The sequence below is a fragment of the Cicer arietinum genome, chromosome 3 (assembly GCF_000331145.2).
Source record: "Cicer arietinum cultivar CDC Frontier isolate Library 1 chromosome 3, Cicar.CDCFrontier_v2.0, whole genome shotgun sequence".
NCBI lineage: Eukaryota > Viridiplantae > Streptophyta > Magnoliopsida > Fabales > Fabaceae > Cicer > Cicer arietinum.
The window spans coordinates 2,067,553-2,095,129 of record NC_021162.2 but is presented as its reverse complement, the minus strand read 5'-3'; the positions used below and the strand labels follow the sequence as shown (position 1 = coordinate 2,095,129).

Here is a 27,577-nt window from a genome sequence, read left to right as displayed (position 1 = left end):
GAAAAACAAATGGCAAGAGAGGTTTGCATTGCATTCAGGCAATCGGTATGTTATGTTAATGTATCAATGTGGTAATTGCATGCTATGATAAGATGAAGTTTTATATTTTTGTTTTGTGATTATTTTCTGAAACATTCACTCTAATTAATTGTCTGTCTGGTCCTGGTTTGTAGATTTAGGTTGAATTGCATTATTCTTTTGTAGTCTTGGACTGATTAATAATCTTAAGAGTTGTTGGACATTCAATTATTGAAGATTTTTTTTATCTCGAAAGTGATGTTGAATTTTGCCATGATCATCATTCTTTTTCTGATGTTGCCTATGCATCCGTGCTTTGATTGCATTAATTTGCTTTCTGAAGCTATTGGCTTAAGGCATTAAAATGCCCTATTTCATTTGACAACCCTGGCAAGGGATATCTTCATGGAAATTTGCACATTGTTGTAGGCATTGAACTTCTTGTGCATGTCATAACACTAAATAAGTGAGGTAAAACAATGGCTGTGTTTTTGTGGTGAAAAGAAAGTAGTTAAGATCTTCTCCCCTTAATGTTCCACTGTCAACCATTATCATTTCTCGCAGGTTTGTGGGTTTGATCTCTTGAGATGTGAGGGACGGTCCTATGTTTGTGATGTGAATGGATGGAGCTTCGTGAAAAACTCGCACAAGTAACATTCAATAATTACATTTTCTGGAAGTGTTTATTTTAATACTAGAAACATGATTCAAATTACATAAATAGTTATTTACCTTGCTTATGCTAATTAATACATTTCATTTACAAATTATTACAACTCTTCTGCCATGAGATTTTTATTATTATATCTGAGTTGGGGATTTTATTTGATTCTTCTATCCATAACATATGTTGGAAAAGACAACATGACTCTATGGCATTCATTCTATTTAAAAAATGAAATGTTCCATGAAAACCAGTGTGCATTGGATGTTGAATTTTGTGAACCATATTACCCCACCCATCCATACCCTTGTTTGTTAAAAGTAACATTTCATGCGGTTAGACTTGTGCCTAGAGTATGTATTGTCTTTTTTTGGACTAAGAATATTGCAAAGGTTTTCCCCTTCTGATATATGATGAAATGCGAATGTGAGGTTGCCGGATCATCTTGTGTTTGATATTTTTTCGAACATATGATGTGTAAATCATTTTTTCGAACATATATCGCATCTTAGACTCAGTGAAATGAATAAAGAAAAAGGAAATGATTCGAAATCAATTTTTCGAACATATATCGCATCTTGGACTCAGTGAAATGAATAAAGAAAAAGGAAATGATTCAAATTCAAATTGTAAAACATTGTTGAAAGTTGAATCTGGAAATTTAGTTAAGTTAAATTCGAGAGAAGTAAATATGAACAGGCATGTAGATGACTAGAATCTTTAAATGCCCTCATAATCTCATATATACTGTTTTAGAATCTTGCAGAGCCGTATGTTTCTGTTCACAAAAATTAGTTGCATAAACAAAGTAGACATTCTCTCTAGCCATATTTTTGTGCTATACTTGTTACATTATATGTTGAAGAAAATTAAAGTAATTGAAGAAAGTAAAAGACAATACTTTCATATTTTATTACTACAATCTTAAGCTGTTTATATAGAAAAAGAAATTACAATAGTAATACTGAATAATAATGACAGAATTATAAAATAAAAATAAACATAATAATATAAAATAAAAGAGAATTAATTCTGATTTCTTCAACACCCCGTCTCAAGTTGGTGCTTAAATCATGCCCAACTTGGCTATAAGTTGCTCAAAATTGGGTCTTGTCAAACTTTTTGTCAAGATATCAGCAATTTGCTGATTGGAAGTCAAAAATGGCAGACATATAATTCCAATATCAATTTTTTCTTTAATGAAATGGCGGTCAATCTCAATGTGCTTGGTTCTATTATGTTGTACAGGGTTGTGAGCTATACTTATTGCTACTTTGCTATCACATAACAATTTTAACGGTGAGTCAACTTTCATTTTCAATTCGTCCAAGAGTTTATGAATCCATAAAAGTTCACAGATTCCTTGAGTCATTGCTTTGAATTCAGCTGCTACACTGCTTCGAGCAACAATCCCTTGTTTCTTACTTTTCCAAGTAACTAAATTTTTCCAAACATAGGCACAATATCCCGTGGTGGATTTTTTATCAGTAATTGATCCTGTCCAATCGGCATCTGTAAATATAGACTTCTCTGTCATTAGTTTTCTTGAAGCACAAATCCTTTTCAGGATTAGATTTCAAGTACCTTAACATCCGATAAACTGCCTCCAAGTGTTCTTCATAGGGAGAATGCATTAATTGACTTACAACACTCACAGAGAAAACGATGTCAGGTCTAGCGTGAGCTAGATAAATAAGTTTGCCGACTAACCTCTGGTATCTTCCAATCTGAACAGGAACACTGGCTTTCTCCCAAAGTTTAGCATTTAATTCCATAGGAGTATTGTTGGTCTACACCCACTCATCTCAGTTTCTTCCAAGAGATCTAGGATGTATTTTCTTTAAGAAACAACAATTTCCTTCTTTGAGCGAGCAACTTCCATACTAAGAAAATATTTAAGCGCGTCTAAATCTTTGACTCAAATTTTTTTGTTAAATTTTGCTTCAATCTTTCCATCTCAACAATGTCATCTCCTGTGAGAATATTATCGTCTATATATACAATAAGAATTGTAATTTTACCAACATTAGAGAACTTCATGAACAAAGTATGGTCTGATTGTCCTTGTATATATCCTTGCCTTTTGACCGACTGAGCGAATTTTTCAAACCAAGCCTTTGGGGATTGCTTTGAGACCATAAAGGGATTTTTGTAGTTTCCACACATTTGAACCAAATTTATCTTCAAAGTCAGGTGGCCTATCCATGTATATTTCCTCCTCCAAATCACCATTCTAAAAAGCATTCTTTACATCAAGTTGGTTAAGAGACCAATCTAAATTCATTGCCAAGGACACGAGAACTCTAATAGTGTTTAATTTGGCAATGAGAGCAAAAGTCTCTGAGTAATCAATGTCATATGTCTAAGTAAACCTTTAAGCAACCAAGCGTGTCTTGTATCTTTCAACTGTGTTATAAGAATTATATTTCACAGTAAATATCCATTTACAACCAACAGTATTCTTTCTTGTAGGTAACGTCATGACTCTTCAAGTTTGATTCTTCTCAAGAGCTCTCATCTCCTCAAGAACAACTTCTTTCCACTTTTTTGAATTTTTAGAGCCTCTTGTATATTTTTTGAAATTTCTACAGCAGACAACTTAGAGGTAAATGCAGCAAATGAAGAAGACAATTTTGAGTATGACACATAATTAGACAAAGGATATTTAGTGCATGATCTAACAAATTTTCTAATTGCAATAGGAAAGTCTATATCAGGATATTCGACATGACTCTTAAGAACAGAAGAAGATTTACCTGTATCAAGATGATGTGTTGGATTATCTATTGGTTCGGAATCTTGGAAGGGTCGGAGAATGGGTCCTTCATTTATTTGTATATGGTTTCTTCTTTCAAAGACATTTCCCTTCCAAGTAGGTTCAATTGTAGTAAACCTAATTTGTGTCTCTTTATCTGAGTCATTATGTTGTGGCATTTCTTATTATTATTGTCGAAACCTCATTCGTAAGTGGATTGAGTTCTAATATGGATTCTTGGGCATTTTCTTTTGGTGCATCAATATAAGTCTCAGAATTTTGTGACAATACTATATCACTTAAAGTAATGATGTTTTTAAAAGTATATTCAAATATTCTTTACCATTGTTACTTCTGAAGACTTGAATATTTGTTTGGTATTGAGTGTGCACTATTTTAAAGAAATTTTTGACAATCTGTTCAACTTCCGATTTTTCTTTCAATAGATAAATCAAACAAATTCTAGTATGATCATCAATAAAAGTTATAAACCATTTTTTATTAGAAAATGTATTTATTCTATTAGAACCCCAAATATCATTATGAATAACTGCAAACGGTTTTGATTGTTTATATGGTTGTGTAGAAAAAGAAGAACGGTGATGTTTAGCAAATTCACAAGTTTCACAATGAAATAAAGATGGGTCCTTCTTAGAGAAGAATTTAGGAAACAAATGTTTCAAATACGGAATACTAGGATGTCCTAACCGTAAATGCCATAACATAATATCATCATTATTAGAAGGAACAAAAATAGATTCAAAATAAGTACTTATTATTTGTTGGTATTTGAAGTCGAGTCCATTGTTAAGATAATAGAGTCCTCCACTCTCCTTAGCATTGCCAATCATCTTCCCCGTGTGCGAATCCTTAAAAGTGCAATATGAATGAAAGAAGTTAGCTTGATAATTTATATCCTTTGTTAGTTTAGTAATGGATAATAGATTACATGATAAATCGGGAGCATGTAAGACATCTTTTAAGGTTAACACAAGTGGCAAAATAACCGAACCTTTCCCTGTAATGGTTGAAAAAGAGTCATCTGCAATTTTAATTTTGTGGTTACATGCACAAAGACTATAAGAATAAAACAGACTCGACTCTCCAGTCATATGATCAATAACACCAGAATCGATAATCCAAGTATGACTGAGAGTGCCACTAAGTAGAGCAGTATTTGGAAAATTACCTCTCTGAGCTATAGAGCAATAAGAAGTTTGAGACTCAAGGAGTTTGTACAATTGATCTAATTGTTCTTTGGTGAAAGGAGATGGGTTTGAAGGAGACTGCTTCTCTTGATCAGAGGTACCAGCTTGGAGGGCATGACCTTCGTTTCCTCATTTTTTCTTCTAATTTAGAGGTTTTCCATGGAGCTTCCAACATGTATCACGTGTGTGCCATGGACGTTTGGAATGCTCGCACCATAGTTTCTTGCTATCTCTCTTCCCGTCTTCATCCTTAGTGACTAGGGAAGAGCTTTCAACCTCAACAACAGAAGGTGAGAATTAGCTGTCCATATTTCCTAAAATAAGCTGCAGGCTCATGTATATATATAGGTCTAGTGACCTCATAATAATATAAGAAAGAATATTATTCCTTCTAAATTTAAGAGTTAAAGAGTCACGGGTCATGAGTTTAACCCTTTTAGTTTTGGAGTCCCAAACCCCGGGTTGGGGAACCTAACCAAAAGCTCTTGATACCATGAAGAAAATAAAAGACAAAATACTTTCATATTTTATTACTACAGCCTTAAGCTGTTTATATAGGGAAAAAAATTACAATAATAATACTGAGTAATAATGACAAAATTATAAAATTAAAATAAATATAATAATATAAAATAAAAGAGAATCAAATCTTATTTCTCTTTATTCTTCAACAGTAATGAAGGAAAATCCCCTTGCCAATATGTTGTGGTAAGGATCAGTCATTTGAAGCGATTGTACATTTTATCATACAAGAATAGCAACCAAAGTCTTTTACCACATGTATCAAACAATGCAATGATAAATCATCAATAAAGAGTAAACATTTCCAAATCTAACTATTGGACATCCTCTGTCTAATCTACCTTTTTTATTGGTGCTTTCTGGGTAGCAACATGCTTAAACACCATGTAAAGAGGAAAGACTCTTATTATATTCACACAATATTTATATTATCATTCAAAGATTATAAGTACAATTGGCACGGATTTCCTTCATTTTATCTACCTTGTTTGAATCCTATTATTTACACCCGCCATTTCCCATCATTTTATATGATGGACTTAAGATACCTAAATGGTAGAACTTGTGGGTTTTATTCTTTTTATCATACTGCAGAATGTAAAGTAAGGGAAAACAAAACCATTTATGCCAACTTTGCTAATTTTTTATACTCTATGTTATCATACAAATTGCTTTTTTATTTTCTCTAATTTTTTTGGTGAAAATATCTTTTTCCGCTTGATGCTTCTGAAGGTATTATGATGATGCTGCCTGTGTGCTGCGGAAGATGTTCTTAGATGCTAAAGCACCTCATCTTTCTTCAGCGATTCCACCAATTTTACCATGGAAAGTAAATGAACCGGTCCAACCTTCTGAGGGACTTACTCGTCAGGGTAGTGGTATCATTGGAACTTTTGGACAATCAGAGGAACTACGTTGTGTAATTGCTGTCGTTCGGCAGTATGTTCTGTCCCTTCCTATCATAAATTATGTAAGCGTCGTGATCTTTCCTACTTACTCTTCTATTCTGACAGTGGTGATAGAACTGCTAAACAAAAGGTGAAGCTAAAAGTTACTGAGGAAAAGCTACTGAACCTAATGTTAAAATACAATGGAGGCCGCCCTAGAGCAGAGGTAATATTATTTTCTAGTGCTTCTGCAATGATATAAAAATTTATTTAAGCTACTAGATTTTTGACCTCTTCTGCATGATCTAATGCTCTTGTTTGCAGACAAAACTTAAAAGTGCTGTTCAACTGCAAGATCTGTTGGATGCCACGCGCATGCTGGTTCCTCGTACTAGGTAATTGACCCTGCATAAACTTCAAAATAATTATAGATTATTTGACATACAACCCACTTTCAATTTCGCGCCAAAGATTAACCAAATTTCATAAGATTGTGACCGGTGGTCTGACTTTAAGTTAAGGGAGAAGATCTCTTGTGCAGTTTCCTATGCACGCTTTGAACCAGCGTAAATGTATTGGAGAAAAAAAATCAGAGATTACATTTTCCCATGAAAGAATAGTTCATTAGATTACCGTCTCACATAAAAGAAGACATAAAAGTAAGAATATGCAAGAAACCTCCAAATTAGGGCTGAATTTCTTTGCATTAAGTTGCAAAAATTACTCCAACTGAGGTTTTTCCAAGTCTCTCTGACAATAGGAAGGAACATGCAATTTCTGCTTATTTTAGGAGTTGTGGATTTCCACAGCCAGGTCAAAATAATTGTATCTTTGTCTCACATAGTAAATTTATTATTAGTTACTGTAGGAGGACTCCCTTCAATATGGTCGATTTTATCCCGACCTTTCAGTGTGAGGTGCATCAACTCAATCCATTGAATTTTTTTGCCATTGAGACAATAACCTTGTTGAACGTTGAGATCTTTATGATTAAATGGAATTCGGGAAACCATTGGAACAGTAGGAGCATTGTGGAACAATGGGGAGAATTCATCAACAATATTTTCTGCAATCGAGGAGACAAAAACGAACCAGTTGCTAAATCAAAACAAGAAACACATTTTCGTCAAAGAATACCTATAAAAAAGCATTTCGGAACACGATTTTGACCACCAAAATGGGTAGAGGAGAGGCCGATAGGCAAGATCAGAGAAATATCGCAATGAGCAGAACATGACAGGGCAGCGCGTGAACTTCACATGCATGGGAACTCTCAAGGATTAGGGTAAAATATTTTTATTGAATTGAAATATGCTAACAATACATCAGATATATATACAAGATTATTAAGATAAATAAGGAAAATATAATTAGCAATCCTATACAATCAAATCTTCATAATTGAGGGATATTTTTTTAATAATAAAATAGAGATCGATTTTGACACTCCCGCTCAACTTGGTGAATAGGTGTTCTCCATTCTCAGCTTGGAGACAATTCTTTCAAAGTTGCTATTGTTTAGCTCATTGGTTAGAAGATTTGCAAGGTTGTCTTGGAGGAGACATATGAAGTGCAAATTAAGCTACTGTCGAGTTTTTCTTTGATGAAATGTTTTTCAACTTCAATATGCTTGGTTCTGTCATAATGCACTGAATTATGTGCTATGCTAATAGCAAATTGACTATCACAATACAGTTTCATTGGTTCATCACATTTTATCTTCAAGTCCTCCAAAATGATCTTCAACCATAGTAACTCGCATATCCTTTATGCCATTGCCTTAAATTATGCTTCAGCATTGGATCTGGATACCATACTTTGTTTCTTACTCTTCCAAGTCACAAGATTTCCACCTGGGAAAGTGCAATATCCCGTGGTTGATCTTCTATGTACTATTGACTTTGCATAATCAATCTCAATATATGCTTCAAGACCCACATTTTCATATGGCCTGAACAAAATTCCTCTTCTTGGAATTCCTTTCAAATATTGCACGATTCTGAGTGTTGCATGCAAGTGTATTTCCTTTGGTTGGTGCATGAATTGACTGACTAGGCTTACACTTAAGGCAACATCGGGTCTAGTATGTGACAAAAATGAGTCTTCCAATTAATCTTTGGTATATTTCCTTGTCAACTGCAACGTCTTCTTTTGTATTTATCAACTCTAAATTTGGATATATTGGTGTACTTGTTGGTTTGTATGTTGTCTTGCCCATTTCTTGCAGAAGATTGGTGACATATTTTTGTTGGGATATGAAAATCCCTTTCTTAGAGTGAGCCATTTCAATTTCCATGAAATAGTTCAATTTTTTCAAGGTTTTAATCTCAAATTCCTTTGCTAGGTGTTGTCCTAATAGTTGTTGCTCCTTTTCGTCATCACCGATCACTATAATGTCGTCCGCATATACCAATAACATGGTTACACCCCTGACTCAGAGTGTTTGACAAAGAGTGTATTGTCTCCTTGGTTTTGTTTGAAGTAGCAAACCTCCTCAACCACGCTCGTAGCGATTGTTTAAGCCCATATAGAGCCTTCTTTAGCTTACAAACTGTGTTGGCAGGAATTCTTCACTGTATCCAGGTAGCAAGTCCATAAAAATCTTTTCTTCTAGATGTCCATGAAGGAAGACATTTTTTACGTCAAACTGGTGCAAGTTCCAACTGTAATTAGTTGCTAGAGATAATATCACCCTGATTGTATTCATTTTTGAAACCGGAGCAAATGTTTCCAAGTAATCCACTCTATACGTTTGTGTAAATCCTTTAGTTACCAACCTTGCTTTGCCTTCTCCATAGACTCACCAACCTTGTACTTGATAGTGTATACACACTTGCATCCTATAGGTTTATTTCCATTTGATAAAGAGACCAAATTCCAAGTATTGTTCTTGTCTAGTTCTTCCATTTCTAAGTCTATGACTTGTTTCCATTTCTTGTCAGACAATGCTTCAGATAGAAAGGTAGGTATAGACTATAGTGGAGTGTTCAGGCTTGTGAGGAAGACTTTATGAGTAGGGGAAAATTGTTCAAAGCATAAATAATTGGATAAAGAGTAGAGAGGCTTGTTGGTACATGTCCTAGTATTCTTCCTTAGGGAAATTAGAATATGAAGGTCAACATAAGTTGGTGGTGTGCTGGATTCTGACACATGTATATGAAAAGATTAATAGATTGGATCACTAGAGTTTGAATGGTCAAGGGAAGTTACCTCATGTAAAGTTGGATTGGACTCTTGGATGTGAATAGATTTAATGACCTTTGTTCTTCTTGTATATACTAGTTTCTTCTTGTATCTTACATTAGTGCTGTCGTTTCCATCTTTCTCATAACCAATTTATGTCTCAACATTGTCATGTTAAATAATCTCACTAGTCTATTAGCTCGTTAGTTTATCTAAAGATAGATAAAATTAATAAGTTAATATGAAATAGGCATTTAAGTAGGCTAATAAGGCATACTAGACTTTCAAAAAGGCAAGTTCGAACTTAAAAATAAGCCTATGATAGGTAACAAGTTAGACTTAGACCTTCATTTTTTTATCAGACCAGACTTGAGCCTGACAAAGTTTACATGTAGGTAGACCTTTGTACATGTAGAAAATTATGAATAAAAATGATCATGTGACAAGTACCTGTGTTTTACAACTGAAGCGGCTCAATTTGGTCCCCATACATTAGAATGAATATCGTACAAAAAGGGAACACACCTATAACTAGGTAATGTTAGGGAAGTAAGACTAGGCATATTTCCGAAGTTGGCAGGAATCACATTCTTAAGATTGCAACTGAGGAACTATAACTTCGAACTTTTTGAGAGTTTGATGGCCTAACCAATGATGAAAAAGACCACGAGACTCTAAAACAATGCAAACAATCAAGGATGAAGACTGAAGGTGGTGAAGCCCATGTGATTTGAAGTCTATATCATTTGCATGTATAAGAAAAGAATCACGAGTGTAAGTTTTAGATATTTTAGAATGCGAGTAGACGGCTAACAAACTAAAGTGGGGATTGGAAAAAGGGACATAATAAAGAGATAAGGATAAAAGAAGAGTGGTGTTAAAAATATGTTTATATTTATTACATATCATGTAAATAGGGATAATATCTTCCATATTTATTTTTGTATTTATTGCCTTGAGCCTATATAAAACAGACTCCGTTGTGTAGTTCAGACACACGGTTTCACCATATGTCTCTCTCATTTTCTCTTATTCAAATGGTATCTAGAGCCTATTAAGAGAGACAACTCTATACCGTGATTACTCCGGGACCCACTGTCCTTCGGTGAGATTTTTTTTCTTTCGGTAAACCGTGTCTCATTTCCGGTTTACCCTTTCTTTGTCGCTTTTCGTTCGTTTTTTTTCAGCAAATCAGTCTACTGTTCATCGCAAAAAAAAAAAAAAACCTCTTCTGCCAGTGTGTCGTTGCTGATTTTAGGTAATTGCTTATTGATTATGGCTACTTATGAAGATTTTCTTCGGTGGGTAGAGTATTGTTAGAACTCGAGTTCCGCTGTTTCGGCCGCACAAAGTGGTAATTAACCTGTTTGCATCTCATCTTCTCATAACCCATGGATTCTCGATTCTGGTGCACTTGATCACATTACTGGTAATAAGACTCTTTTCTCCTCTCTCACAACATCTGGTTATTTGGCTAGGATAGCCACAACCAATGGTTCCCAAACACAGTCTCAAGGGATTGGCACTGTCCAAATCCTCCCTACTCTGTTAGTTAAATATGTCCTTTATGTGTCTGGATGTCTATTTAGTTTAATTTCTTTCAGTCAATTGACTCGTTCTCATGACTGTGTTGTCACATTTACTAATTGCAATGTCACTTTGCAAAACCAAATATCAGGACGACAAATTGGTGTCGGATGTGAGTGCAATGGCCTTTATTATCTCAAACCCATCAACAACATGCCCTACCACATATTCTCCTCTTACTATACATGCTCAGTTAGGTCATCGGAGTCTTTCCAAACTTCAACAATTAGTACCTTATTAGAGAAACAAAATGGGGCATGTCCTACCACATCTGATTGAGCTCGATTAGCTGATACACCTCTACAAAATGGGGTAGTCGAACGCAAAAATCGACACCTTATTGAAACAACTCGTACTCTTCATGGTAATGTACCATCTCGCTTTTGGGGCGATGATGTTCTAAAGGCGTGCTATCTTATAAATCGCATGCCTTCGTCTGCTTGATAACAAAGTCCCTCACTCGATCCTCTTCTCTGGTACCCCTCTTCACTCACTTCCTCCTCGGGTCTTCGGATTACATGTTTTGTCCAGAATCTCACTCCTGGTCTTGACAAACTTTCAGCTCGATCATTAAAATGTGTCTTTCTTGGTTATCATCGGTCCCAAAAAAGTTATCGTTGTTATTCTCCTAATCTTCGACAATATCTCATATCGACTGATATCACATTTTTTGAGTCTGTTACATACTATGAGTCGCTTCCTGATCCTTTGTCTGCAACTATTCCTTTGGACCTACCAAAGTCTATTTCACCTTCTCTTTTACCACTAGAGCCTATTACGTATTCCCCACCTGAGACACCTCTGGTGGCCCCTCCCATTGTCCTACTTGAGACTCCTTTTGTTGATCCTCCAACTGTACAACCTCTTCAGACATACCGTCGTCAACCACCATCGGTTGTACATGTCCCTACACTTATCCTCGATACCGAGGTCATTCCAGACGCTCCTTCACCGCCACCTCCTTATTTATTGGATCCGACCCTTGATATTCCTATTGCTATTCGTAAAGGTATACGTCCTACTCATAACCCATCCCCTCATTACATTGACTTGAGTTACCATCATCTTTCTCCGTTGCATTATACTTGTTTGTCTTCTCTGTCTTCTGTTTCTATTCCTAAATCTCCAGGTGAAGCTTTATCTCACCCAGAGTGGAGACAAGCAATGATTGACGAGATGTGTGCACTTCAGAGTAGTGGTACATGGGAATTGGTTCCTTTACCGTCTGAAAAGTCTTTAGTAAGATGTCGTTGGCTTTATACGGTGAAAGTTGGTCATGATGGTAAGATTGATCGTTTTAAAGCTCGTTTGGTGGCAAACTCAAGTTTTTGGCCTCGATTACAGTGATACTTTCTCCCCTGTGGCTAAGATGGCCTCTGTTAGACTACTTCTCTGTATTGTAGCCATCAGACATTGGTCTCTACATCATCTTGACATTAAAAATTTTTTTTTGCATGGTGACCTTGAAGAAGAAGTGTATATGGAGCAACCACCTGAGTTTGTTGCTCAGGGGGAGTCCTCTACAATGGTTTGTCGACTTTAGAGGTCTTTCTATGGTCTTAAACAGTCTCCTCAAACTTGGTTTGGTAGATTTAGCACAGTAGTGCAACAATTTGACATGATTCGAAGTGAAGCTGATCATTCTCTTTTCTATCACCACTCAACCCAAGGGTGCATTTACTTGATTGTCTATGTAGATGATATTGTCATAACTAGTAGTGATCAGCAGAGCATACTCCAATTGAAACAACATTTATCTCATCAGTTTCAAACTAAAGATCTTGGCAAGCTCTGCTACTTTTTGGGTATTGAGGTAGTCCAATCTAAGGACGACTTAGTATTTTCACAAAGAAAATATGTCATGGATATTCTTGAAGAGACGGGTTTGTTGAATGCCAAGCCGGTTGACACTCCTATGGATCCAAATGTCAAACTTCTACCTAATCATGGGGAGCTATTTTTAGATTCAGGGAGATACATGAGATTGATTGGTAAATTAAACTACCTCACAGTCATCCGTCCAGACATTTATTTTGTAGTCAGTGTGGTAAGCCAATTCTTAAACTCTCCTTGTCAAGAACACTGGGATGCTATGATACGAATCTTGAAATACATTAAAGGTGCTCCAGGAAAATGTCTAATTTTTGAAAACAGAGGACATACTCAGATAGTTGGTTATTCAAATGCCGATTGGGCAGGCTCACCCATTGATAGGCGATCCACTTCTAGGTATTGTGTACTTGTTGGAGGAAACTTAATATCTTGGAAGAGTAACAAAAAACATTGTGTAGTTGCAAGATCTAGCGCTGAAGCTGAATACAGGGCTATGGCATTAGTGACATGTGAGCTCATTTGGTTGAAACAGTTCAGCAAAGAGTTTCAATTTGAAGAGGCAACACAAATGACATTAATATGTGATAATCAAGCAGCATTGCACATTGTCTCAAATCCGGTTTTTCATGAGAGGACCAAGCATATTGAAATAGATTGTCACTTTGTAAGGGAGAAGATCGAATCAGACGACATCACCACTAGTTTTGTTAATTACAATGATCAATTGGCAGATGTATTCACTAAGACCCTGAGGGTCCTCGAATCAGTTATATATGTAACAAGCTTGGTGCATATGATTTATATGCTCCAGCTTGAGGGGGAGTGTTGAAAATACATTTATATTTATTACATATCATGTAAATGAGAATAACATCTCCCATATTTATTTTTGTATTTATTGTCTTGAGCCTATATAAAACAGACTCTGTTGTGTAGTTCAGACACACGGTTTCACTATATGTCTCTCTCATTTTGTCTTATTCAACAAGTGGCTTAACCAATGCTACTAGCTTTAGTTTTTGATCCATCTATAATGGTAGGTAAGCTAATCCGGGGACTTAGGTTGGGATATTTTTTTAGAAAAGAGGGGGATCGCCTCCATTTTCTCAATGCAACTTATTTTGGTTTGGATATTCTTTGATCAATACAACCTTTTTTTTTTCAATTCTTGATTTTTTTCTGAATCTCCACACTCGGCTATAGCAAACTAAGCGGACCTTTAGAAGGATTTGCCTCTCTCTTTTAAATAAAACCCACATACATCAAGGAGTAATATAGTGAAAATTAAAAGAAAATAAATTCTTATGAAAATGCTTCCGGTTTAGGACATTCAAGTGATCAAATCATTAACCTTGTTATAAAACCAACAATTCTATTGTTGGATGTATACATTACCATTTCTTTTCGCAAGTAATTTTAGGGGCTTTTAATCAGTGTATGTTTATTATGTTAAGCAAGATTTTGAATGTTGGTTAAAAAAAGCAAGAGTTTTGAATTAACTATAGCTGTATATGTTTTCTAGACCAGATCGAGAAAGTGATAGTGAGGCTGAAGTAGAGCATGGTGAAAAGCTCCGTCAAGTTAAAGCTGTTCTCGAAGAGGTTGTTTTTTTTATGTTATTCATGAGTTTATATAGTACTAATAACCTGATTTCAATAATGACCTCTTTGAATACTTGATTTTTGATAGAACGCTGGTTTTATTTGTTCCATGTAGTGATCCCACTTAGTGAAAAAAATATTTTGTTTTTGCTGTGCATTTATCTAGATAAAAGAAAAGTTAATGTGGTGAACAAAAAATACAGGAAAGTCTGTTGGCCATGACATACCAGTCAGATTGCTTCCGAAAGAGGAAGATAATACTCCTGCTTGTACTTTTAAATCCCAAACAATTGTAGCCTTTACTTTTGTTTGTTTTCCCATGATTTTTAATCTAAAAGATTTTAGATGTTTCATAGGTTTTTTTCCCTCTGAATATCAGGGAGGGCATTTCTCTGGCATATATAGAAAAGTTCAACTAAAGCCACTAAAGTGGATCAAAGTGGCCAAAAGTAATGGTGAAGGTGAAGAAGAACGGCCTGTTGAAGCTTTGATGGTTCTTAAATATGGTGGCGTTCTCACACATGCTGGTAGGAAGCAGGTATAAATTAGTAACATAAAAATATTTCTTCTCAGCTTGAGTTTGATTGTATTGCTGAGGATAAATTTACTCTCCTATAGATAATCTTCTTTTAAGTTGTGTTGATTATGTTTTTCTCTTTGCAGGCCGAAGAACTAGGAAGATATTTCCGGAATAATATGTATCCAGGTAACTCAAATATATGTTCTTCTCTTTGATATGTTTTAATGTTTTTAAACATGTTTTATGCATTTTTACACAGTTCAAAACCGATTTTCAGCAGTTAGAAATATTTTTATGCATTTTGAAAATATTTTGTGATGCTTTTCAAATGGTTTTACTGATTTCGAAAAGTTTTGTTCAAGAAAAGTAAAATACATGCAAGTTGAACAGTAAGTGAATACACGCATATATACCATACTTTTATATTGGGAAACGGGAGCATCAGCGCGTCGTAGCTTTTAGTTGCCATAACTATTTCAAACATGATCTTTGTAACTCTTGCATGATAGTTGACTGTTGTACGTGAAATAAAGGAAAATCAAATTCTGTAAAATTGCAGGAGAAGGTACAGGCCTGCTTCGCCTCCATAGTACATATCGTCATGATCTTAAGATTTACAGTTCTGATGAGGGTCGTGTGCAGGTATGAGCTATGTTTGTCTAACCCTCCCATAATCAATATAAGGCTGAAGTGGTTTACTGGCAGTTTCTCCACTTGTTATTTGATTATTTGTTTGATATCTAGATTTTGTTTCTACTTGCCTAATCTGTCCTAAAGAGCATCATCTGAAAGTCATTATATACTTGGTATATGTTGACAGATGTCTGCGGCCGCATTTGCCAAAGGTCTTCTTGATCTTGAAGGGCAGCTAACCCCAATCCTGGTTTGTTTGTTTCCTTTTCCTGAAGAAAATATTTGATATGTTCTCTGTTCTGGATATAGTTTAACTGAAATGTTATCTCAGGTTTCCCTCGTTAGCAAGGATTCCTCTATGTTGGATGGGCTTGACAATGCCAGTATTGAAATGGATGAAGCCAAGGTTTGTGATGTTATGGTGATTTATATTGTCTTTTTTCTACCTTATAGGCATTGCAATATTGATGATAAATTGAAAGTGGATCTATGCTCGATTATTCTGTAGGCTCGGCTGAATGAAATCATTACCTCTAGTTCAAGCACAATTCATAGCAATGAAACCCCTGAATTTTCTTGGATGGTTGATGGAGCTGGATTGCCACCGAATGCATCCGAGTTGCTCCCCAAGTTGGTAATGTTTTGTAAATATAGAAATGCATCATCGTGTCTTTAATCTACTTCTTCACAATTCAGAAGGGAAGCTAAAATTTACTTGTTTGAATTGAAGAGTGTAATCTGGCTATCTTATGAAGATTCTAGTATTTAACTTCATTTTAGATTTATCTAGTGTTTCTAAAACAAGAATAATGGGAAAACTAAAGCCTTAATTCCTGTTGAGATGGACCTGCTTGTTATAGATTAAAAAGTAATGGTTTTAATTTTATATTTCTAAAAATGATTTTTATGAGAATTTATTCAAAAATCGTAGATGCTATTTCAAACTTATTTGTTTCAAATTAAAAGAGTAATTTTGACATTCAATAATTTAGATATTCATTGTTAGAGATGTTAACATAATAAAAATCCTATTTTTTTAAAACAATATTTCTCTCGAAAATGATTTTTATGTGAAGCTACATAAAATAGCTTCTCATTTTAAGCATTTTTTGAAATTTCATCCAAAAAATATTTTAGCCAAAAGATGAAATACTTAAAATGATTTTTTATGAGAAGTCATTTAAACCAATTTCTCATTTGAAGTCTTTTTTTATAAAATTCTCTTTTAAAAAAGTTATAACAAAAAACTGAAATACTCATTTTTAAAATATGCTGTAACAAATGGGCCAAAAATCTCAATCACATATTCTATTAATCATGCCATAACATTAATAATTATTTTCTTCTTGAAATGTTATTTTTAATTTGCTTTGCGATCCTAGCAACATCTTATAAATAAGAAAACTAAAATTTAAAGTTGAGCAACCCCATCTAATCAAAATAACCACTTTAAGGAGCTAAGGTGGAAAACTATTGAAAGTATCTTCAAACAATGGGCAATAACTTACTGCTACATATTTTCACAAATTAAGATGTTTGTTGCCAAAATATTGATGGAGTGGCACCAAGAAAATATCATTGCAAAGATGAAATCCATTGTAGGAGTGGTGTTGCTTGTCTGGACAAAATGATGTGGGATTGGTGCCTGATTGTTTTTTCTTCCAAAAGATATTGACATAACATGGAACCCTTTGTATCTGAGAAGTAAATGAGAAATAGTGAAAAAATGATTCATTATGTTTAAAATGCACAGTAGTAAATAAGATAGCCTTCTAAACTAGCAAACTGATAAATTGAGACCTGAAGAGGCCTCAAAATGCAGCGAAGCTGTCCAATCTAGATCAATGTGGGAAAAACTCCCCAGCGGTTGTAGGTTTTGTGAATGGACAGATGGACATTCATTTTTAAAAAAGAACAGAGCCCCTGTTAATCAACCTTGAGTAGAATGCCAAGTATGACATAATTTGAATTCTTAGACTCAATTTGTCAGAAAAAAGTTGATTTAGTTGGAAATTATCAATTTTCAGTAGATTTTGTGATTGTTAGAACAGGTTTGCTTTTCCTTTTCCAAGATCATGCTGATTTTTTCTTAGTATTTCGACCATGTCGCTTCTGCTTGTGGGAATCCTGTTTGTTGTTGTCTGAGTTTTTTAATCAAGACAGGATAGAGTATTTTTGATAAATTATTACCTCCTAATTCCTTCTTATAAGCTTTCACTATTAATACAATGTAATACCATTCTTGTATATATAATATATCTGCAACTAAAGCTATTTTTTTTCTTCCAATTTCCCCTGCTTATCTCTTGAATAGGTAAGTTTAATTAAGAAGGTTACCGAACAAGTAAGACTTCTTGCCAAGGATGAAGATGAGAAACTCACAGAAACCAGCTTATATGATGTTATTCCTCCTTATGACCAAGCAAAAGCACTTGGGAAGACAAATATTGATGTTGATCGTATAGCTTCTGGCTTACCTTGTGGTAGTGAAGGGTTTCTCTTAATGTTTGCTCGGTGGAAAAAGCTTGAAAGAGACCTATATAATCAACGGAAGGAGTAAGTATTTACCATTTTTTGATTTGATCTTGTTTGGTTTTATTCTGTTTTGGATTTTAAGAGATAAAAGGTTACTTCAAAGGCCATTATACATGAGAAAGGTTTAGTTACATACATGGCGGAAGGCTGCCACATTAGAATTTTAAGAACTATATATACTGTGAAGTCAAAACTTATTGCAGACCCCATGGTTTGCCTAGGGACACTGTATGTCTATCGCTTGATGCATAGATGAACTTATTACTATGAAAATATCTATATTAAATTATCTCATCTAAATTGCTTTTCTTGCCTATCCATTGCAATATAGCATGATTTAGTTTTACCTTTTTGCATGTTAAACCAGCAAAATATTCTTTTGCGGTTGGAATTCTAACTTTCCTTCCATTTATTAAAATGCTTTCAGCTATTTCGACTTCTAGTTTCTATTTCATATTAGCTTTTTCCAGTGACAATTTATTGACAAAGCTATTATGAATTTCTATTCGTATGTCATATATGTATAGCCATTATGCCTTCATTGTGTGTGTGTATAACTTGGTGACTAACACTCAAATGGTGTTACTTGCACAGGCGCTTTGACATAACCCAAATTCCTGACGTGTATGATTCATGCAAGTAAGTTATCTCTTTCATTAGGTTTTAATGACCGTCCTCTTCCTTAACCAAATACTTAAAACTAAATCTTATATATATTTGTGTCTCAGATATGCATAAAGATTTAACTAATGTTCAATTTCACAAATTTGAAAATTAAATTGACGGCTTCATTTAAATTATGTAGTTTCTTTTATTCTTTTCTTAGGAGAAGTTAATTTTTACTTGCAAATTACAGATATGATCTCTTGCACAATGCACATCTTAATCTAGAAGGACTGGATGAACTATTTAAAGTTGCTCAGGTATGTTATGTTAGGAAAATCTCTGCTCAGCTAGAACTGATTGAACCAGTGCAAGACAAACATTTCTTATAAAATTATGAACAGTATTTTCCCTTAAATATTTTGAATGGAACATTGTATGTTAAAAACAAAGACAGTGAGGCATTCCCTTGCAGAAATGAAACACAAAAATATGATATTTATCTTTATATTACATAACCTTCCTTATTCATGAGTACTATTTGTTCACTTTCCTTGCTGCACCGCCTTCTTATTTGCAGGCACTTGCTGATGGTGTAATTCCAAATGAATACGGAATTAATCCAATTCAGAAGCTGAAGATTGGCTCAAAGGTAACCTCCAGCTGTAAGGAGTATTGCTAATTGCCTGTATCTGTACAGAATTTTATGTTCAGTCTGATTTGATGCATTGTTTCAATTGTTTGTGCCTTTTAAATCCAGATCGCACGTCGATTATTGGGGAAAATTTTGATTGATCTGAGGAACACCCGTGAGGAAGCCATTAGTGTTTCTGAGTTAAAGAGTAACCAAGACCCCGATTCATCATTCCCAAAAACTGAAAAGGAAAATACAGACACCAAGCCAAAACTTCTAAATAAGAATGATGAAACAAGAAAATCGATTACTTTGAACGATATATCAATAGACCAAGATGATGATGATGATAAAGAGACCAAATATCGTTTGGATCCAAAGTAAATATCTGCTCTTCATTTTTTTAAGGGGAATCTTGTTTTCACTTTATGTTGTATTCTGATATTGTTTATTACTTTATTCTCTGCCAGGTATGCAAATGTAAAGACACCCGAACGTCATGTGCGAACACGCCTATACTTCACATCAGTAAGTGTTATGTTGCATTATGTTATAAACCCTCAAACAGAAATTTACTTCTCAATCCCTCCTTCCCCAGTAGATTGTTGGAAAAAAATTATTTCCTATCTCGTTAACTTAATCACTACATGATTCTCATTACATCTATACCTGTTATGTGGTTTAATTTTCCCAAACTAAAGAATTTTAAATGAATTTCTTGTTTAGTGATTTTCCCAAAATTTATCATGTTTGCTGGGCACTATTGGTAGAGATATAAATCATTTTGTTGTTGGGCACTATTGTTTTCAAAAATTTATCATGTAAATGATTTTGTCTATATAAGTTGACAATTTTAATACCTATAGTTATATTGCATCTGGTCTTTGTTCTAAATTCCAATAAACCTCGTATGCTGATTTCTCAAGATGTGAACACTTTTTAATATCAATCTTGGACAAGATTTGTTCAAACTTGCATTAATATATTTCTGTTTGTATACTTGTTGAGTTCTACTCCCTATTCTTATATGGTTGTAATTGATGCACAAAAGCTGTCAAAGGTGTTTTGATTTTCTGTTGTAAAATTCTGCTATTTGCAGAATGTCTCAGAAACCAGACTAGACATTAAAATGCTGTGGCCACCAGTTCTACAGTCAGTTTGATGTTGGTCAACCCGAAAAGATAAAATAAAAAGAAAGTGAAAAGAATTTAAAAGTAAATGTGAATTTAAAAAATAATAATTCTATATTATAGCGAAATCTGGTTTCGACTTTTGATAAAGTGCGGATTCGGGGGGTAACATGACTAGAATGTCGACATTCAAACATGAATCCATTTGACGTAAGATATTTTGTTCATTTTGTGTTGCGTATTATTATTAACATAACAATATTTTTGTGGAAAGGGGATCAGGGTTCTTTTAGTGCAAGTTTTAGGTCTGAGTTTTGTCAAGGACTTGTCAGGGAATATGTGAGAATTAATTTTAACAAATCAAATTATATTAGATGTCTTTATCTAAAACATGCATCCATATTTCTAGATTTATAAATAAAATTCTGTTACATTTGCAGAGAATTCATCTTAGTTTTGTTTCCATACCCTCGTGTTTTTTACCTTATTATTTTTGTTAACAGGAATCACATATCCATTCTCTCATGAATGTTCTTCGTTATTGTAATATGGATGAATCTCTTCAAGAAGAAGATAGCCTTGTTTGCTACAATGCTCTAGAGCGCCTATATAGAACAAAGGAGCTTGATTACATGAGTTACATTGTGCTGAGGATGTTTGAAAACACAGAGGTAGGTTATTTTGACAGTTTTGCCCAATCAACATTTCTGATTTGTTACTGCAATATCCTACCTTTTACCACTAGTTGGCATAGTAAACTTTTTATTATGATTCCTTAGTGCCCAATGCTCTATTAGTTTTTTTAATTCCTTTTATGCTTTTGATAGAAAAGTTTAGTAGGAGAGAAGGCAGAGTGCGTCTGAAGCCTTTGTAACGTAGAAAGTGATTATGTATTAAATCGAACATGACTTTAATTGGTTGTCTAGTTGAAAGCAATAATTATTTTTTAAGACATTTACAATATTTTCAAGAGACATAATTGATTGTCAGGAGATATTATAACGTGTGCTAGTATCTGTGTTGCTGTCTTTTTAAAAGAAATTACTTTTGACTTTCGAATTACAGGTGGCTTTAGAAGATCCAAAAAGGTTCCGCATAGAGCTGACCTTCAGTCGTGGTGCCGATTTATCGCCTTTGGAGGTAACTATACAGTTTATTTGGTTTGCCTAACAGAAAATCTAGAATGGGGGTTTGAACTATTAAGACATGGTTTGTATAATAAGAGTGAGATTTAATTCATTATCCCCAGGTTTTAAGGGCGATTCATTGTTTTTTCTCAAGCTATAAAACTAATGATTTTCAAGCTATACCAGATAGCTGCTGCTTTGTTTTTTCTCAAAACTTATGTAGCAGTATGCAGTGGATTTTAGTTTTGCAAACATATCCAATGTGAATTCCATTTATTATTATTGATGTGATAAACTTCATCCTCTTGACAACTTTTCATGTGAAAAATATAAGTATACAGATTACATATTGAATTTCACTCCGTTAACTTGTTTATGTTCTGTTTTATGGTTGACAGAAGAATGATAGTGAGGCTGCTTCATTACATCAGGAGCACACACTCCCTATTATGGGCCCTGAAAGGCTACAAGAAATAGGTTCATATCTCACTTTAGAAAAAATGGAGATGATGATTCGTCCATTTGCTATGCCTGCAGAAGACTTCCCTCCACCAGCAACACCTGCTGGATTTTCTGGCTATTTCTCAAAAAGCGTGCTCGAGCGTTTAGTAAATCTTTGGCCTTTTCATAAGCATGCCAATTCTAATGGGAAATAGTAAACTTGTAAAATGCTCTTCATTCCTCTCTATGCTTTAGTGTTTCCAGTTTCATGTTTGTTAATGTACATGATAAGATTCTGAAACAATCAGAGTGAATCTGGAACACGGTTGTTGGGGTTCATTTGGAGCCCATAATGATAACCTCATATTTAAACTGTTTCCTTTAGGTACTTTTGGCATTATCAAAAGTGTTTTTAAATGTGAGAAGAGCTGAGAAACAACTGAAAATGTTATTTATTTTCATTTTTAGTTTAACAATGAAAATAGTTTGTCTTTTGAGAAATGATACTAACGAATAACTTAATGGGATTTTAATTTACGATGGAGATGTTTAAACTAAACCAAAGACGTTATTAATTGTGCCACAAACAAGTGAAGCAACGATGAATTCATGCAAGCATTAGCAAATCCTTAATCCTTCACCACTAAAGTATAGCCACATAACTGAACCTTCAATTGCTTTCTACAATCGGTGTCATGGGTGACTCTGGTGCATAGCATATTTAAGATATTGAGAATATTGACAGTTTCAATTACCTAGAGCTTAATAGTTTGTATCAACACTAAACTAATAAAGCCAATGGGTCTCAACATTTTTCCGTCTCTTGGAAGAAAAGGCAATGTTTTTGACATGTTTAAGAAAGAAAAACATTAGGTGTTTATTGAGAAGAGTACTTTGTCAACGGGTGAAAATTGAAAATTCAAATCTGCAATTGAGATTCAAGATGAAAACTAGTAAAAAAATATGCAAATAAGTTAAATGCTCAAGGATCACATGAAATTTTGAGACCGTATTTCAATCTAAAATCTTAAATCAATAGACATATGGACACATCATTTATATGTCTAACCTTCAACTAATTCATAGTTAATGTTGAACATAATTACTCACATTTTAACTCAACAATATGAGTCAGCATATCCTACTATATAATATCTTGTACAGATTGTCCATAACAAGCAAGTCTTTTTACACATATGTTTTGCTCTCATAAATAGGTTGAACTTAAAACTCAATGAGTGAGATAAAAGAATACAGTTTAACAACCTATTGTGTATTGTCCCAAGCAAAAGATTTGAATTGTAATTTAGATTGTTATCTACACATATTAAGACAAATTGTGGGTTTTCTAGACTCGTTGCTCCTATACATATCCGAGATTTCCTTAAGTCCAAAATCAAAGATGTCCTTGTTAGTGGATCAATGTCTATCCCAGATTATCTAACTAACAATTTTGTGAACTTGATGAGATTAACAATAACATCATTCCTAACTTTGTTAAAGATGATAAATTAGTTTTGTCTGTTAGAAATCAAGATTGTTCTAGTTAAAAATCATATTGATTAGAATAAACCATAAACATTCTTAGTTTTAGTAAGTGTTGTAATTCAAGTTAAATATTGATTGTATGTAATTACTAACTAATTAACCATCTGATTAGTTAGTTAGGAAGTTAGAGTACAGGTAGAATGAACTATGTATAGATAACACAATTCATTCATTCAATAAATAAGTCCTACAACTCATATGCTATTTCACTTTTCTATTTTCTTGCACTTGAAGTAGTAAGCTTGAAAGCTAACAATTGTTCTAGAGCAAGGTTTTGATCCCAAAATGATAAACACGAGTGTAGTGTGAGGGTCAAACATGAGTGAAGTGAGAATGAGTTCCAGTGCAAACAATGAAAATTTTTCAGCCTACATGTCACATTTTAATGGAAAGAATTGGGATAGATGAAAAGTGCATATTCGAGCATTGTTTGGATTTCAAGAAGTGTTAGAATCATAGAGAAATGTTTAAAGATCTGGGAGCCAATCCAATAGAGGAGTAGAGGTCGATTTTTAAAGAACACAAGAAGAAAGATTGCAAGGCCACCTTCATTCCTCATCAATACTTTGACACAATCAACTTTGACAAAATATCTTATGCAGGAACTGTCAAAGAAGCCTAAGACATTCTTGAGAAGTGTTATTCTGGAGGAACCAAGGTTAAGAAAGTGAAATTGCATACCTTACAAAGATAATTCGAGTTGTTGTAGATGGATGAGCAAGAAAAGGTCTGTGGTCTGATTTCAAGATTGAGGAGCATCGCAAATCAAATGGTTGGTTGTGGGGAGAAGCTTACTGAACAGAAGCTATGTGAAAGGATATTGAGATCTTTGCATCCCATATTCGATTACATTGTGTGTGCCATTGAGGAGTCCAAAGACATTTGCACATTGAGTATTGAAGAGTTGCAAGGAACTTTATAAGCAAAAGATTTGAGAATTGAGGAAAAGAGCAAAATGAAACCTGGTATCAGGCGTTGGCAGCACAAATGTACAAGAAGGGAGATCAGAAAAAGAAGTGGAAGAAGAATAAATTCAAGAAATCTGAGGACAAGTCTGATTCTTCATCAAAGGGATGAAGTACAAGTGGTACATCCAAAGGAAAATCAAAGAATTTTGACAAGAAGAAGGTTCAATTTTACAATTGTGAGAAATTTGGACATTTGTTGATGAATGCTGGGTTAAGAAGAAGATGATGCATGTTTTGCTCAAAAAGATGACTCAGATTCACACATAGTTTTATTAATGGCTACTACAAACGAAGAACATTCTTCATCTCAGTTCTAGTTTTCTGATACTGTTTGTTCTAATCATATGGCAAGTCATAAAGAATGGTTGGTGGATGTTGATACCTCAAGAAGAAGCAACATCAGATTTGCTGATGATAGAACCTTGGAAGCTAAGGGAGCTAGCAACATGGTGATCAAGAGAAGAAATGGCAAGACAGTAGTGATTGAAAATGTGACGTATGTACCAGGAATGAAAAACAATTTGAGCATTTAGCAACGGATTCAAAAAGGGTTTCAGGTGATCGTGAAGGATGATGCTTTAGAGATGTATGATGGGCAGAAGAAGAAGATATTATAGACTCATTTTTCAAAAAACATAACCTTTGTTATCAACATACAAGCTGCAAATATTCAATGTTCGAAGTCAGTAAGCTCAATTGATAACAACTGGTTGTGGCATTCAAGATTTGGTTGTCTTAGCTTCAAAAGCTAACAGCATCTTGGAGTCAAGAAAATGGTGAGTGGAATTCCTATGATTGATGTCCCTGAGAAGGTGTTCGAAGTGTGTATGGCAGGAAAGCAATTAAGAAATTCCTTTAAATCACAAGTGCAAGCAAGAGCGAAGGGAGTTCTTGAAATGGTTCATAGTGACATATGTGGACCATTTGAGGTGCCATCATTAGGAGGAAATAAGTATTTCATAATCTTTGTTGATGAATTCAGTAGGATGTTATGGATTTATTTGATTAAAACAAAAGATGAAGCATTGAACATATTCAAGAACTTCAAGATTAAAGTGAAGAAACAAAGTGGAGAAGTTGTCAAGGTGCTAAGTACAGATGAAGGAAGAGAATATACTTCACATGAATTCAAGGAGTTTTGTGTCAAGAATGAAATTGAACATGAGGTAACAGCTCCTTACACACCTTAACACAATGGTCTGACTGAAAGAAGGAATAGAACCATTCTTGACATGACTAGAAGTATGATAAAAGAGGGACTGCCACCCAAGTTCTGAGGAGAGGTTGCATCAATTGGTGTCTAAATTCTTAATAAATGTCCAACAAAGAAACTGCTAGAGAAGGTACTAGAGGAGACCTGGAGTGGAAGGAAGCCATCGGTAGGGAACTTGAGAATATTTGGTGTTTTATGTTTTAAACATGTACCAGATCAGAAGAAAAGAAAGTTGCAAGACAAAAGTGAAGTCATGATCTTGGTTGGGTATCATCCAACTAGGCATACAAGCTATATGATCCTGTCAGAGGCAAGGTGGTAGTCAGTAGGGATGTCAAGATCATTGAGCAAGAAAGTTGGGACTGGAAATAGATAGGCAACATCAGCTATGACTGGAGCGAAAAGAACAGAAGCCAGCACTGCAACTAGGAACAAGAGACCAGTAACACAAGCCATCCCATACAAATACCTATGCAAGAGCAACATGATCATCATACCAATGGAGACAGAGATGAAGAAAGAGTGGAGTCAAGTAGACCTCATAGGGCAAGACAACTACAAACACATTTAAGAGAATTTGAAGTGTACAATGATAGTGAAATTGACAAAAATAGAGATCTAGTTCATGTTGCCTTATTTGCAGATACAATACCTTTGAATATTGAAGAAACATTGAAGAAAAGACCTTGGAAGGAAGCAATGATGGAAGAGATCAATGGAATTGAGAAGAATCAAACATGGTACTTGACTGAATTGCCTCCAAAACAGAAGCAGAATAAAGTGAAATGGGTCTACAAATTGAAGTTGAATTCTGATGGAACAATTGCTAAGTACAAAGCTAGATTGGTTGCCAAGAGATTCCTACAAAAGGCAAGCATAGACTATTCTTAAGTGTTTGCTCCAGTGGCCAGAATTGAAATAATCAGACTCGTAATTGCACTGACCTATGCTAGGGGCTGACTGATGTGCCAACTTGATGTGAAATTTTTATTTCTGAATGGATGGTTGGAAGAATAGGTGTATGTCTCTCAACCACCAAGATTTGTGATTGAGGGACATGAGATAAAGTGCTCAGATTGAGGAAAGCTCTCAATGGTTTGAAGCAAGCACCAAGAGCATGGAACAAAAGAATTAATTCATTCTTAATTGGCCTTGGATTCATCAAGTGTATAGTGAAGTATGGATTTTATGTGAAGCATTTCACACTGAATGGAAGGCCTGCAATGATCCTGATGTTCCTATATGTTTATAACATGTTGGTAACTAGCAGCAGCAACAAAGCAATTACTGATTTCAAGGAAATCATGAAAGATGAGTTTGAAATGGCAAACTTGGGGAAACTAAGCTATTTTTTGGGCATGGAGTTTACTGAGATTGAAGAAGGCTTGTTGATAAATCAGAAGAAGTATGTAAGAGAGATCTTAAGAAGGTTCAATATGACTGGCTGCAACCCTGAGGTCATTCCAATGGAGATCAATGCAAAGTTGAGAACATAAATTGAAGAAGAACAGGTTGATTCGACCCTGTTTAAGTAGGTTGTGGGTTCCGTAAGATACTTGTGCAATACAAGACCTGATATTTGTTATAGTGTGGGCGTGGTAACCATATTCATGGAGAGACCCAAGCATTCTCATTGGTTGGCTTTTTAGAGAATCGTGAGATATGTTCAAGGCACATTGGAGCATGGAATTCTATTTCCAAAAGATTTAAAGCAAGATTGGTGTGGAGATAAGAATGGTAGAAGGAGCACTTCAGGTTATGTGTTCAAGTTCATGAAATCTCCAATAGCATGGAGCTCAAAGAAGCAGCCATTAATAGCATTGCCATCATGTGAAGCTGAGTACATTGTTGGAAGCCAGCCTGCCAAGCATTATGGCTGGAATCATTGATAGCAGAATTGAAGATTGAAGTGTGCAGGCCAGTACCATTCATGATTGACAACATCTCAGCCATAAACCTAGCAAAGA

The 27,577-nt window shown here is 34.7% G+C and overlaps 1 protein-coding gene across 2 annotated transcripts in view; it reads left to right on the top strand.

Moving 5' to 3' along the window:
• The window catches only part of LOC101491178 (inositol hexakisphosphate and diphosphoinositol-pentakisphosphate kinase VIP2-like), a 43,564-nt gene extending 21,244 nt beyond the window's left edge, over positions 1-22,320 (top strand). For both annotated transcript variants that reach the window (XM_073365837.1, XM_073365836.1), the window contains exons 11-31: positions 1-45; positions 583-668; positions 5,900-6,106; positions 6,181-6,280; positions 6,379-6,449; positions 14,180-14,258; positions 14,638-14,796; positions 14,922-14,964; positions 15,338-15,420; positions 15,599-15,661; positions 15,743-15,817; positions 15,920-16,045; positions 17,726-17,967; positions 18,541-18,585; positions 18,803-18,869; positions 19,130-19,201; positions 19,310-19,563; positions 19,654-19,711; positions 20,817-20,984; positions 21,379-21,453; positions 21,839-22,320. The exon at positions 1-45 is cut by the window's left edge and continues 4 nt beyond it. In XM_073365837.1, the coding sequence (XP_073221938.1) occupies positions 1-45; positions 583-668; positions 5,900-6,106; positions 6,181-6,280; positions 6,379-6,449; positions 14,180-14,258; positions 14,638-14,796; positions 14,922-14,964; positions 15,338-15,420; positions 15,599-15,661; positions 15,743-15,817; positions 15,920-16,045; positions 17,726-17,967; positions 18,541-18,585; positions 18,803-18,869; positions 19,130-19,201; positions 19,310-19,563; positions 19,654-19,711; positions 20,817-20,984; positions 21,379-21,453; positions 21,839-22,096 (2,376 nt within the window). In that variant the 3' untranslated portion in view covers positions 22,097-22,320. The remainder of the gene's footprint in view (positions 46-582; positions 669-5,899; positions 6,107-6,180; positions 6,281-6,378; positions 6,450-14,179; positions 14,259-14,637; positions 14,797-14,921; positions 14,965-15,337; positions 15,421-15,598; positions 15,662-15,742; positions 15,818-15,919; positions 16,046-17,725; positions 17,968-18,540; positions 18,586-18,802; positions 18,870-19,129; positions 19,202-19,309; positions 19,564-19,653; positions 19,712-20,816; positions 20,985-21,378; positions 21,454-21,838) is intronic.
• Positions 22,321-27,577: the final 5,257 nt, after the last annotated feature.